This window comes from Triturus cristatus, chromosome 11, assembly GCF_964204655.1.
Source record: "Triturus cristatus chromosome 11, aTriCri1.1, whole genome shotgun sequence".
Lineage (NCBI taxonomy): Eukaryota > Metazoa > Chordata > Amphibia > Caudata > Salamandridae > Triturus > Triturus cristatus.
The window spans coordinates 1,007,761,547-1,007,775,664 of record NC_140594.1 but is presented as its reverse complement, the minus strand read 5'-3'; the positions used below and the strand labels follow the sequence as shown (position 1 = coordinate 1,007,775,664).

The 14,118-nt window shown below is 45.1% G+C and overlaps 1 protein-coding gene across 1 annotated transcript in view; it reads right to left on the bottom strand.

The window, feature by feature from the left end:
• Positions 1-14,118, bottom strand: part of ZBBX (zinc finger B-box domain containing) — a 546,096-nt gene that overhangs the window by 388,859 nt on the left and 143,119 nt on the right. Inside the window, exon 7 of the mRNA XM_085635186.1 lies at positions 12,590-12,685. Coding sequence (XP_085491312.1) covers positions 12,590-12,685 — 96 coding nt within the window. The remainder of the gene's footprint in view (positions 1-12,589; positions 12,686-14,118) is intronic.

The window sequence follows — 14,118 nt, the reverse complement described above, 5'->3', positions numbered from 1 at the left end:
GAACAATGTTTTGTAAAAAAAAATAAAAAAGCAGGATGCACAATTTAGCAAAATGGAGACATAGTCAGTTCTTTATAAAATAGTGTAACATATTAGACCTCAATTAATATTTAGTTACCAATGTATTTATAAGATTGGGTGTTTGTTGAGACACTGGATGTCATCGTTTGATAACTTAGAAGTGCTGAGAAATCTTCAGCTCAATCATGTAATGATGAGCTTCGTTTAAAAAGTTTCCTGAATCGGAGGTGATTTAGTTCGGTTCCGAGACAAAGATAAACTGTGTGTCACACTTTAGGATCTCGTGGCTGTTACAAAGTGTCTTCAATTAACCCTGTAACTGACAGGGAGCCAGTGAAGTCCTTTCACTGGTTTGACATAGCTCTAGCTCCACACATTCCAGCACACCCTGGCGGCCTAATTTCGTAGTCTGTGTAATCCGTCTGGTAGATTCTTTTGAATGTCTGTACAAAACACACTGCCATAGTCAAATTGACCTATCTGTTTATTTTGACAATTCAATCGTAGGACTGATTTGGAAGACTGTAAACCTTTTCCGGGGCATCAATAGTTGCTGTTTGACGTCCTTAGACACAGCATAGAGGTGAGGAGTAAATAAGAGATTTTGATCAAAGTAAATTCCCAGATTCCATTTCCTGGCTGTCTGAGAGGTGGTCGGACGGTTCCTAGACAATGGGTCAAACAAATGTTCTTTCTAGGGGTAGGATTTCAGTTTTTTTTTCAGTTCAGACAAAGGAAGTGCTCCCTCATATAACACTGGATGTGATCTAAGCCGTTGGGGATGGTGGATCGACTCTTTGCGCCCTATTAGATATAGCATTGCATGTAGTTGGTGTATATCTGGAAACAGATCTGATTCTGATCAAGCAGATGAGTAAGGTATTGAAGTAAAAATTGAACAACTGATGATGGATAAAGGATTCTTGCAAAATACAGCACAACAGCTAAGGACCGCATATTTCTGTAGATTGAACGCATACCTATTGGCTGCAATCATAGCGGATAGAACTAGTGCAGTTTAGGGCATTTCAATTCATACAGGATAGAACTAGTGCAGTTGAGGGCATTTCAAATCATACAGGATAGAACTAGTGCAGTTTAGGGTACCTCTCATCATAGAGATTAGAACTAGCGCAGTTTCGGGCATTCCAATCATACAGGATAGAACTAGTGCAGTTTAGGGCATTTCCAAATGTATTATATACTGCCTATGATGTTATAGGTCGCAGACAAACTGATACAGAGCATGGCAGATTGATGGCCCTTATCAAGCATTTTGAAGGGGCTACTTTCTAATGTCAGCCAATATGTATTCCATTTTTTTTAAGGTAAGAACCCAGGTTGAACAAAATAAAAACAAATGATTCTGTTCAACATATTCTCATGGTTTGTTCCTGAACCTCATTTTCCAATATTTAGCTGGCGTATGGTAGATTGGAAACTGGTTAGTGGGTGTCCAGGACAACAGCGCATGTTATGTTGGCTGTCAGAGAGGAGAAACTTGCTTCATACATGTTACTGGCTGTAGTTCCAGAGGGAGATTGGCATTTTTCAGTTTGTCTACATTGATTATCTCATCCTCCTCGAGTATATGTTTGTATTTGATGACATTACTGGCGGGGCAAGCAGTGGTGGAGTGTTTGGGCAAGCCGCTACATTCCCCAGCTCCACACACAGATGAAAGCTGTAAGCAACCAAAAGGTCTTAAATACCAGAATAAGTTACTCAACACAGTCCAAGAAGTGGGCCTCTTCAACCCCAAACAGGAGATAACACTAGAATAGGAAGGTGTCACACCACGATCCACTGGATACCTAGAAGGCTAAATGTGGAACCAGTCCCAGTTTTACCATCAGCTTTCATTCATGCTCTGCTAGGCTTGGACAGACACAGTCAAGCCACATGAACATTAAAAAGGCTTACAACATATACAAATGTAGCTTTTTTGTATTTAAGACTTCATCACACTTGTCAGAATGGTTTAACACATGCAGCATTGCAACATGGCATCAAGTAATGAACTTTACCTAAGTCGGCAAGGCGTGGCACCAGACTGGGATGCATATGACAGCTTGTGGCTCCATACATTACAAAGTCCTGCCCCTATACTCTGGTTACATACTAGGGAGAGCTTCTAAGCCATGGTCTTAGTGGCACATCTTCTGCTGGAGGATTGATTACAATTTCTGGGGGTATGAGAGACTTTTCTTCATGCCCATGACCATATGAAGATGCCCTTTGGAATCAAGTCACAGAGGGCAGCACTGATGCTCTTGCCCTTGGCAGTACTGTTAACTCCCAGCACGATCAAATTCTGTGAATTCGGGATATAGCACTTCATAAAGGGGGGAGCTGTGCTTATTAATTTCCACTACCATAGGCTGGATGCTAAAAGCCCTCATAAAGCTGAACCTCACGAAAACAGAGATCATCAAACACAAAAAATAAGCTGAACTGCAACAGTGGCACACTACAATGAACGTTGAAGGGCTTACTCATCACTCTCTTTGCCAAAGCGCAAACAGGAAAGTGGAGTATTAGTAGGTGGGAGTATTCATCTTCTGCTAGCAATAATACCACATTCAATAAGAAGGTCCAGTTAAGTCTCAATAAATTAATCCTTGCTCAACCCTTGGTAGCTTGGCAAATGAGCAGTCAGGGTTAGCTTAGGAGACAGGTATGTGTAAAGCATTTAATATCACCAAAACAGTAAATAAGTAAAAGACACAACACAAAAAATCCAACCCCAATTTATAAAAATAGAGAATATTCTAATCTTTAAAATGGCACCAAAACAAATATAAAACTCCAATGCAGGTAACTGGAGATGTGAATTTTTAAAGAGTAAATAAACAAGTGTGCATTCTAGCACCAAAAAGCTTAAAGCGCCACTTGTGGCTATCTAGTCGAGTTGGACCGGGACAAAGTCAAAGTTTTAGGCCAACCGCGATGGAGCGCGAGTCAAATATGCCAGGTCCCAGTCAAAAGTTTACCTCTGTACTTAGACTTTTTCTTGGAGCTTTTCTCTAGTCGACGAGCTGGTCGGCAGGTCCACGGGCTTCTCGGATCCATACTTTCAGCTGATGATGGCGGTGGTGCTGCAGCTTCAGTCTCTGGAAGTCTTTGTCGTCTGCATCGATGGCGAGGAACTCCGGGGCTTTTACTGGGACAAACCAGCACTGTCAGGACGAGTCATGAGTCAACAATGACGGCTTGACTCTGGACGTTGGGCTGGTCTTCTCTTGGAGCTTTTCTGAAAAAACTTTGCAAAAAGGTTTTCCTTGCAGATCTTATTCCTTGTTGGTTACTTTGGGGTAAAAAGTGTCCAGCAGCATCAGCCAACGGTTTAGAGACTCTGGATTGCGCCTTTGGGGCTAGGACTCAATCTTCCACAAGGCACCTGCACAGTCCAGGAAAAATCCAGTTACCACTGGTCAGCTGAGGTGATCCTCTCTTTGGGCTTGCAGGTGACTTCTTCCAGCTCTGTTGTCGATCAGGGAGTCCACTTCTTTGAGTCAAGCACATCTCTTCCTTTGTGGAGCCCTGACAGTGCAGCAGGTGCAGTCCTTTTGAGTACAAGTCTTTTGTGGTACAGTCCAAGGGTCCAGTAGGGCAGTTTTTCTTCTTCTTTTGTTCCAGGCAGTGTTCTGATGAGCTCCTGCAGCTCTCCCATATTTATCCTTCCTTCGGGCTGGCAGGAGGAGTGGACACACCAGCAAATAGGTGTGAAGTTATCTCCCTCTGCTATGACCACTTCCTGTGAAGTGTGGCATATTTGTGATCCAGAATGCACTGTTCTTCAAAAATAAAATTAAGAAAATCTTTCCTTAGTGTGTGCCTGTGTAACCCAACCAAGAGATGTGACTAACAACTCACTACACTCCTCTTCCAGCCCCTCTCCTAATCGGATTCGGCGGGCTCGCATCTGGCTGGTGATCAAGGAAATGGGGGCTGGCCTGTGCCTTGTGACAACTGTTTTCCTGCCCTTGAAGTCCAGCTCGTCTCCCAGCCCCCTTTCTTCTCCCTGGCTTCTCCAGGAAGCAAATATCCTCCTACCCAATGGCTGTATTGTTTCAGCCCCAGGTCTCCTCACACCTACTCAGGGAGCAACTTGGCTGTCAAAGGCTGACCAATAAGAAGAGGCTTTAGGTAACCTCAGGATAGTAAGTTCTAAAACGACTTTCCTGTAATAGTTATAATAGTTATTATACATCCAACCATGGCAAGCTGTTGGATGTATTGTAACAATTATTTTGATACGTTGAATGATATTGCTAGCTAGCTCCCAAACAAGATAGAGTTTATCAAAGTTATTAAAGCCTTCAAAAAGTCTTCAACTAGCCACTACTATAGGGGAAAACAACTTTGGCTGATTTTACATACCAGGGCATATAAAACATATTTCATATTGTTCCCTACTTTTTATAACAATGTGCCCTACACTTAGGACATCTAGGGCAGACCTTAAGGGTGACTTACATTTAATAAAAGGTTGGTTTGCACTTTAAAAGTACTTTCAATTCCAAAGGCGAATTGGCACTTAGTTTCATTTTAAAACCAGCCTGCATAGCATGCCTGGCTTTAAAATGACACCCGACACCACAGCAGTGCACACTTAAGTGTGTTAAGTCCACTGCGGTCTCTAAATCTACAAGCACTACAATATACTAGGGGCTTACAGGTAGGTTGTTTTGGCCAATTGAAAGGATATCAATTACCATATAACTTTAGAGGGTGATCAGATCATACCTGTGTCCTAACCCTGGCCCTGTTACACCTAGATAGCGTTAAACACCCTGCTCGCCTGGATTCTTGACATCAACCTTGACTCCCTAAAGAGTCTCCTCCGTCTAGCAAAAGGGCTCTTCAAGGTGCTTAGAAAGTATTACTAAGTCACATACATACTAACTGTAACTACACTGGCCCTTGATGTAAGCCAAAAAGCAATTTCAAGATCTGCTCTATCATATATTTAAAGCTGTTAACTCCAACTAACCTACCTAGCATACAAAATCAATGCAATGATGAATGCAACACATGCAGACATTGTTCGTCTATAGCTATGCATCAAGCATCTGGGGCTCCATCCCAAAACAGATGAGACACATGCCTTCCATCCATTCAGAGAGCACCTCATTCAAAAGTAGACATTTTGATCACTTACACAACATGGACAGCAATGAAGAGAACTCTGTTTTGTACACCAATCTTACTTGCTCTCACACCACTGCACCACCGCCTTCTATTGTGCAGACCACTATTGATTTATAGGTAGGTTTTCACAAGGTAAATACCCATACATACATTAAAAAGGACATCGTCACTAAGTGGAAACTGCCGAATAAGAGGCAGATGTCGAGAAAATAGTTTCCACAACATTAAAGGCGTTATCAATACTAAAGGGCACTAGAGACGACAAATCTCTTTGAAATAAACACCAATCTACGATAGATAACTCTAGATCTTTGTTCAGAAAACAAATGTTAAAACAATTGTCTTTTAAATAAGGTATTTTCTAGTTTGTACAATAAAATAAAGCAATTAAAATAACAGCAAAGGATACTGGAGAAAGTGGATGATAAATCAATTCCAGCAAGGAAGACATAATTACAGTGAAGCACCCAGTACCAGAGGCTGCAGTTGGGTTTATTAGTCAGCCTTTGGAGGTTAAAAACACTAAATCTTTTCGGAAGACTGTTACCTCAGCCTTTATAACCTGCTTTACCCTCTTGTACTAAAATCCACATATATTCTAAAAACTGAGAGATGCATTTACTATTCTGTATAGTTGTGAAAAAACACAATTAATTAATTGGCCTGGTTCCCACATTGGAAAGTTTCATTCCATTCCAAAGGTAGGAAAAGAGATTATAGCAAATACAAGATTGAACTGAAGTACTAAACAATAGTGATCAACCTGATACATTTCCTCAGTCCTGAAATAATGCAAAATCATTTTTAGTCGGAAAAATAAGAAATCCAAATGTGCCACTCCAATTAAAGGTAAGTGCCTTTAGTGCATTCATCGAAAATCAATGCTGATATGCCATCTTATCGCTTAACACTTGATTTAATGAGCCTAGGGCAAGAAACATTTTTCAGACCCCATAGCCCGCCATATATAATTTGGCAACCAGAACATTGATATTGTTGGAATGGAAAGCATGCAGGGATATATGTTGCCACCTTAGCGTAAAACAAAGTATGTGGTGTGGTGTTGTCCCTCCATATCAATACAAAATAAACTATAGGTGCAACATGGGTAAGGGAAGATACTGGAATCTTAAATCAATCAATCAATGTACTTGTAAAGCGCACTACTTACCCGTGAGGGTCTCAAGGCGCTGAGGGGTGGGGGTGGGGATGGGCGCTACTGCTCGAAGAGCCAGGTCTTGAGGAGTCTTCTGAAGGCGAGTAGGTCTTGGGTCTGTCGTAGGTGGGTTGGGAGGGTGTTCCAGGTTTTGGCGGCGAGGTAAGAGAAGAATCTGCCACCGGCGGTCGTACGTTGGATGCGGGGGGACATCTGCGAGGGCGAGGCTGGCGGAGCAGAGCTGGCGGGTGGGGGTGTAGAAGCTGAGTCTGCTGTTCAGGTAGGCTGGTCCGGCGTTGTGGAGTGCTTTGTGTGCGTGGGTGAGGAGCTTGAAGGTGATCCTCTTGTTGATGGGGAGCCAGTGCAGGTCTCTCAGGAGGGGGGTGATGTGGCTGCGGCATGGGGCGTTGACGATCAGTCGGGCGGAGGCATTTTGGATGCGTTGAGTGCGTTGCCATGGTCCAGTCTGCTGCTGACGAGGGCCTGTGTCACTGTTCTTCTTGTTTCGGTCGGGATCCATTTGTAGATCCGGCGGAGCAAGCGTAGGGTGTTGTAGCTGGAGGAGGAGACGGCGTTGACTTGCTTGGACATGGAGAGGGAGGAGTCGAGGATGAATCCTAGGTTGCGTGTGTTGTCGGTTGGTGTCGGTGCTGTCCCTAGAGCGGTCGGCCACCAGGAGTCGTCCCAGGCTGAGGGTGTGGGTCCGAGGATGAGGACCTCCATCTTGTCCGAGTTCAGTTTCAGACGGCTGCTCCTCATCCAGTCGGCGATGGCCTTCATGCCCTCGTGAATGTTGGTTTTGGCGGTGTGGGGGTCCTTGGTGAGGGAGAGGATGAGCTGGGTGTCGTCGGCGTAGGAGATGATGTTGAGGTTGTGCTGGCGGGCCACTTGTGCGAGGGGGGCCATGTAGATGTTGAACAGCGTCGGGCTGAGGGATGAGCCCTGGGGGATGCCGCAGATGATATCGGTGGCTTCTGACCGGAAAGGTGGGAGGCGGACGCTCTGGGTTCTGCCGGAGAGGAAGGACGTGGTCCAGTCAAGGGCCTTCTCTTGGATTCCAGCTTCTTGGAGGTGTGTCTTTAGGGTGGGGTGGCAGACCGTGTCGGATGCGGCTGACAGGTCCAGGAGGATGAGGGCTGATGTTTCGCCGTTGTCCAGTTGGGGTCTGATGTCGTCTGTGGCGGCGATGAGGGCTGTCTCGGTGCTGTGGTTTCGTCTGAATCCAGATTGGGACGGGTCCAGGATGTTGTTGTCTTCGAGGTGGCGGGTCAGTTGAATGTTGACGATTTTCTCGATGACCTTTGCCGGGAACGGGAGCAGGGAGATGGGTCGGAAGTTCTTGAGGTCCTTGGGGTCCGCCTTGGGCTTTTTGAGGAGGGCGTTGATTTCGGCGTGCTTCCAGCTTTCCGGAAATGTCGCTTTTTCGAAGGAGATGTTGATGACCTTCTGTAGTTGGGGTGCGATGGTCACGTCTGCTTTGTTGAATACGTGGTGTGGGCATGGGTCTGACGGAGATCCTGAGTGGATGGAGTTCATGATCTTGCGTGTCTCGTTGTTGTTGGTGTTGGCCCAGGAAGTCAGGCGGTTGGCGCTGATGGTGATTGCGGGGGGGGTGGAGTTGTGCATCGTTGAAGCGGTCGTGGAGTTGAAGCTGTCATGGATGTCAGCGATCTTGCGGTGGAAGAAGATGGCCAGTGAGTCGCACAGTTCTTGTGAGGGCGGGATGTCGTTGGCGCTGGCGTCGGGATTGGAGAGTTCTTTCACGATGCGGAAGAGCTCTTCGATGTCGTGTGTGTTGTTCTCCAGGCGGTCTTTGAAGGAGGATCTCTTGGCTAGTCTGATGAGGTGGTGATGTCTGCGGGTGGCGTCCTTGTGGGCTGCGTGGTTTTCTGGCGTTCGTTTGTGGAGCCATTTCTTGTTCAGCTTACGGCAAGCGCGTTTGGAGGTCAGGAGCTCGTCGGTGAACCGGGTGGCTCTCCTGCTGGCATGGCTGTTGGATGGTCTCTTGAGTGGGGCGAGAGTGTTGGCGCAGTCGTCAATCCACTGTCTGAGGTTGTGGGCTGCGGCGTCAGGGCAGGTGGGGTTGGTAGGTGGGTTCTGGGCGTGGGTGGTGGTCAGCTAGTCTTCGGTGACTTTGTTCCAGCAGCGGCGCGGCAGCTGTTGGGTGCGATGGTGCGTGGTTGGTTTTTTGAAGTTGAAGTGGATGCAGCGGTGGTCGGTCCAGTGGGGTTCGGAGGTGTGGTTGAAGGTGATGTGGGTGCTTGTGTAGAAGACGGCATCCAGCGTGTGGCCTGCGGCATGGGTGGGTGCGGTGACGAGTTGTCTGAGGCCGAGGTTGGCGAGGTTTTCGATCAGAGTGGCGGAGTTGGCGTCGTTGTTGTTTTCGAGGTGGAAATTCAGGTACCCGAGGAGGATGTAGTCCGTGGAGGCGAGTGCATGGGTGCTGGCGAGGTCGGCAATGGAGTCTCTGAACTGAGCCCGGAGTCCGGGGGGGTCTGTAGATGAGTGTTCCTTTGAGGGTGGTGTTGGGGTCGGTGTGGAGCCGGAAGTGCAGGTGTTCGGCGGTGTTGAGGGTGTCGTCTGCGTGGGTGGACTTGTAGACGATGGCTATTCCTCCTCCGATTCCATTGCCGCGGTCCCTGCGGGTGATCTTGTAGTCGTCCGGGATGGCTATGGCGATGTCGGGTGCCGAGGAGTCGTTCCACCAGGTCTCGGTGAGGAAGGCCACGTCTGGGGCGAGGATGTCGAGCAGGTCCCAGAGCTCGACGGCGTATTTGCGTGCGGAGCGGGTGTTGAGCAGAATGCAGCGCAGGTTGTTGAGTCCAGTTCTAGGAGGTTTGGTGAGTCTGTCGCAGGTGAAGCTGCAGGTGCGGCAGGAGAAGGGTTCGTGGGTCCTTTTCGGGGCGGCCTGGAAGCAGGTGTTGTGTCGGCCGGCGTTGAGTGCATGGAGGGAGTCGGCGCCGTATCTGCGTCTGTCGTCGTGGCAAGCGTGGGGTCCAGGGGTTCTAGCGCTGGGCATGGTCCAGGCGCGGACGGGCGCAGACGGACTTGCCTTAGGCGCGCCTTCGGCGCGCCCGCGGCACGTCCACGCAGCGGCCTCCATTAAGAAGGGGGCGAGGGAGGGAGGAGCAGCGGGAGGGGAAGCGGGTGGCGAATCAGGCGCGGGGGCGTGGCCGCAGGGGGGGCAGCGGCGGGAAAGCGCAAAAATGGCGGGAAAAGGCAGGAATCACAGAGGCAGCAAGGGGGACGCTGACACGGTGGGGGAGCGACCTGGCCTCTGAACAGGGTCGACACTTTTTTTCAGCATTCAAAGCAGGCCTATCAGGGAGTATTTTTCCTTCTTATGATTCACTTTCACTGGTTTTTACACCTAAGATGCTACAATGCAGGCTTGAAATGTATTATTTAGAATACTACAGACTCCAAATGTCTCTGATAGTCTCCTAGAGGGTGCTGCTCATCATATAGACACTGCACACCGTGTTTATAAATTACTGGACAATACATCAATGAAAAATGCTCCAGGGTCTACACTCAACGGGCAAATTATTCTGGTGTTCATAGGATAATTTGTCCTTATGTGATAATGGAGGAGACAATGCGCCATATTGTCAAGACATGCCCAATCTGAAAAAATCAGAGAGAAGCGCTAATTCTTCCGCAACTGGATGCATGTCTGCAGTTTCACACATAAGGGGAAAATGGCATACCACTTTTGAGGTACTGTCCAACATTTGCGTTTAATCAGATCACGCCAAAGCATTGAAGTATCAGTCAACTAGCCAGACTGCATGTAGTGGGCCTGTGGCTTGAGTTCATGCTAAATTAAATTAGGTGTGGTGAAGTATGAAAATTGTCTTTTTCAATATGAAATGTTTAATTCTACCAAGCAATCGACCCTGAAACGCTTCACTGCCCCCTAATGCTACCCATCCCTGACTTCAAAAAATCCCATACTACTTTGAATATTACTCTTCTCTGAAACTTAAAACCATTTACTACCCCTTAACGCTTCCCTTCCCTGAAGCCTAAAAAACCCTTAGTATCATTTATAATACTCTTCCGTGATCACCTAAAAAAACCTTAACGCTACCCTTCCCTGAACCCTACAAACCACTTACTAGCCCTTAAACCTACCCATCCTTGAATACTAAAAACTCTAAGTACCCCTTAACCCTACCCTTTCTTGAACTCTAAAAATCCATTACTACCCCTTACCAGTACCCATCCCTGAAACCTAAAAACCCTTAATATGCCTTAATCCTACCCTTGCATGAATCCTACAAATTCCTTACTACCCCAACATGCTCCCTCATGGACTCTGCCTTCTGAAAGCAGGGGGAACCCAAGGGCAAAAGAGTTGGAAGGACTGGAAATCCAATTAATGATTCTGTCAGTAATTCCTAATTTCTAAGGTGGCCCCTGGGGTGCCACTTGTGATCCCTGTTTTTTCTATCACCACCTTCCTCCCTGTAGTTATCAATACCAGCACTCTCATTAACACTGGGGAGAAGTTACTCAGTGATATCAGCAATGCTGGTATAAGAATCTTAGTGGAGTCAAACAACACGGAAAAACGTACATGTTTAAACAGTTTGAAGAACATTTATAGGGCGGGAAACATTGGTTACATCGCGGTGTTTACACCGCAATACCTTTACAACGCGGGTATTACAACGCAAGTCATTACAATGACTTGCGCTGGATGGAGCTCTAACCTTAGGAATAGTATGATTTACTATTCCAACACCTTCCCTACTGTACGTAGAATGGAGTTGGAATAGTAAATCATACTATTCCTAAGTCCAGCGCCCTCCAGTGCAAGTAGTTGTAACGACTTGCGTTGTAATGCCTGCGTTGTTAAGGTATCATGGTGTAAACACCGCGATGTAACGTCGTATATTCTTATAGGGCATCAAAAGAAGAATTCTCAGAACTACTTACTGCTGTTTATGTACAGTGGAGCTATGTAGCATTGCAATTTGGGATAAATGGGCTCCACTCCTCTACTGCAGGCATTTACACAATGTTGGATGTTTTGCTGCTATACCACAATTTGGTAATAGTGCTACTAAAACCAGTTATCATGACATTACCACAAATTTAAAGATTAATATATACAAGCATTGTTTCTCTTTTTTTCGGCAATTATTGGTGTAAAATTAGCATCCGATTTTTGCTTGTGCTCGGCTACTAAAAAGCACAGAATGCAATTATCCTTCTCTTAATGCAAAATAATGTTAAATACACTAAGAATCACTTTCCACACATTTAACGTATTGTATATGATTCAAGCATGTGAATCTATGAAAGAGTCAACACTGGAGAATCTAAATGACCCCCAAAGTAGTATGTCCATGAATGACAAAATACACTTAATATTAGTACATGGCTATTCTACATGTTTCTGAATAATGTCCAATATTGGTATAGTAAACATCCCTTTTTAGGTCTTGTCAGTGCCGCTGTCAGGATGACACATTTTTAGCAATTCTTTAAAATACGCATAGAATAGGCTTTGACTTGGCTCCACCCAAAGGAGTCTCACTCTCTCACCTCACGCTCTTAGCTGCCAATTTATCATTCCGCCTTCCTGGTAGTGCTTACATTAGAACGCACAAAGGATTGTTCTAAATCTGAAAAATAAACTCAACTGTGCTGTTTGGCACACCAAGTTCTCTTTCTTCTATTTACATTCTACACAGAAAGCAATTTTTGTTGATACCTTTTCCCCAGCATTTGAAAAGCCAGTAGGACATGATTAAACGCGATAAACATTTGTTCATACAGCGCTTGAAAAGAAGCGAGTGTTAAAGCCCGTTTTTACATTTGTTGGTACAGCGAAGGCAGTTATTGGCTCTGCCAATGTGTGTTTTTAAAATACCCCAACTAAATTTGACGGCAACACATTCATGAAAACAATTAGCAGGCAACATTAAGCATTAAGCACATATATAATATACTTTCACTCAATAATGCTCACATTTTACAGCAATATTTTACATTTCAATATTACAGTCCTCTTGTATTATTTGACGAATTCTGTAAATATATACACAAATCAGTGTATGCTTTAGAAATGCTCGGTGCCAGTATATCCTCTTTATCAGCTCTCCATAAATCTGTATCTCAAATCTACATATCACATAATTTAAAATAATCAATAAACAAATCGCATCCCGACGTCTGAGTGAAAACTTCATCTAACAGGATTGACACGGTAGCACAGACACTACATGTAATTGAAAACAACTTTACCTGTACAGGACATGTTCGATGGAGTTTCAGTGCCCCCTTTTGGTGAATTCTGGTAAAACAACTAACACAATAATCTTCCCCGCACTCCAAGCAGGTCTGCAAATAGAAGACAAACATATTAAGGGAAGATATTAAAGATATAGGGATGCTGTCACTTTTAGCAGAAGCAGAGAAAAGAAAGCGAATTACATGATCTGTACGTGGGAAAATGCACAAGATTAAATATAATCTGAGGCTAGTGGATAATAACGACCACAGCCTAAAAATGTTCTTTCCATGTTTGTTAACCTTATTAATAAGCACTGGCAAAACCAATAGATCTAGAAGATCAGAACCGACTAACCAATTTAGTGGTACTAAAAACAAAATTATTGTGACCCATAAAGCACTGTATCATGGAAATAAAAAACACAACATGATATGCATAATGTATAAAATCGAATGGGCTACGTTTTGCACGGGAGAAAATAAAAAGGCAATAAAAAACAAAAATGGGGTTTGAAGAGGAGGGCAATTCGAGATTTCTTGAACAGTTTACACATGAAGTTCTCATGGGCGATCGAGTCAACCAATAACGGGGCAAACAGAAGAACAAAATATTAAAGATATCGATGTGGAAGTACACGTCGTGAGACACCAGCAAGTACAAATGTTGCAGCCCCATTTGTGTCAAAAGAAAAGAGGCATCTACAGGGGGGGCTCTGGCTCGGCGCCCTACCTTCCAAAGGAGCCCTTTGTTGTTTGGTCAGTACAGGGCCCATCATTACTTTACCCGAAAAGTCAAGCTGTGATAGCTACCTCTTCCTCTTTTGATCATAGAATGTTGGCAAGTATACCACAGCCTCATGCAGGGCTTCCCCATGGCCCACTTCTGAGCCAATCTGTGTGTTGTATGTGGATCAAAGCAGTCACAGGGCAACTCGAGAAAAAGCCAAAGTATTTGTTAGGTAATGGCGCTCCAGTGAAAATGGCGTAAGTAAAGCCCGGATGGCTTTCAGCAAGCACCTGAAATGCTGTTTATCATCCTTTCGTGTGCAGGCGCTAAAAGGTTGAAGCATGTCTGCGGCCTCTTGAGCAGCACAAACCCTGCCTCACCCATGATGCTTGACACTTCAAACCAAAATTACTGCCCTGTTAGAAATGGGGGTCTCTAGTTGGCAAGGGGTTGCACCTTTGTCCAAATAGGGACCCTTCCTTTTAGTCAGGATAAGGGAGTTACACTCCTAAAATAACCCCTGCTCACCCCCCTGGTAGATTGGCACAAGCAGTCAGTCTTATCTCAGAGGCAGTGTGTAAAGCATTTGCACATAACCAACAGCAATACAGTGAACACAATACAAAAGGACACCACACCAGTTTAGAAAAATATCCAATATCTTTATATATCCAAAACAAGACCAAAATGATAAAAATCCAACATACAGTACTGAAAAATATATACTTTGTAAGATAGCCTTTAAAATTGCAGAAGTATCTAAAAAAACTGTTTTTCAGAGTCGGTAGTTCCGCCCAGGGCTAACGCTATATTG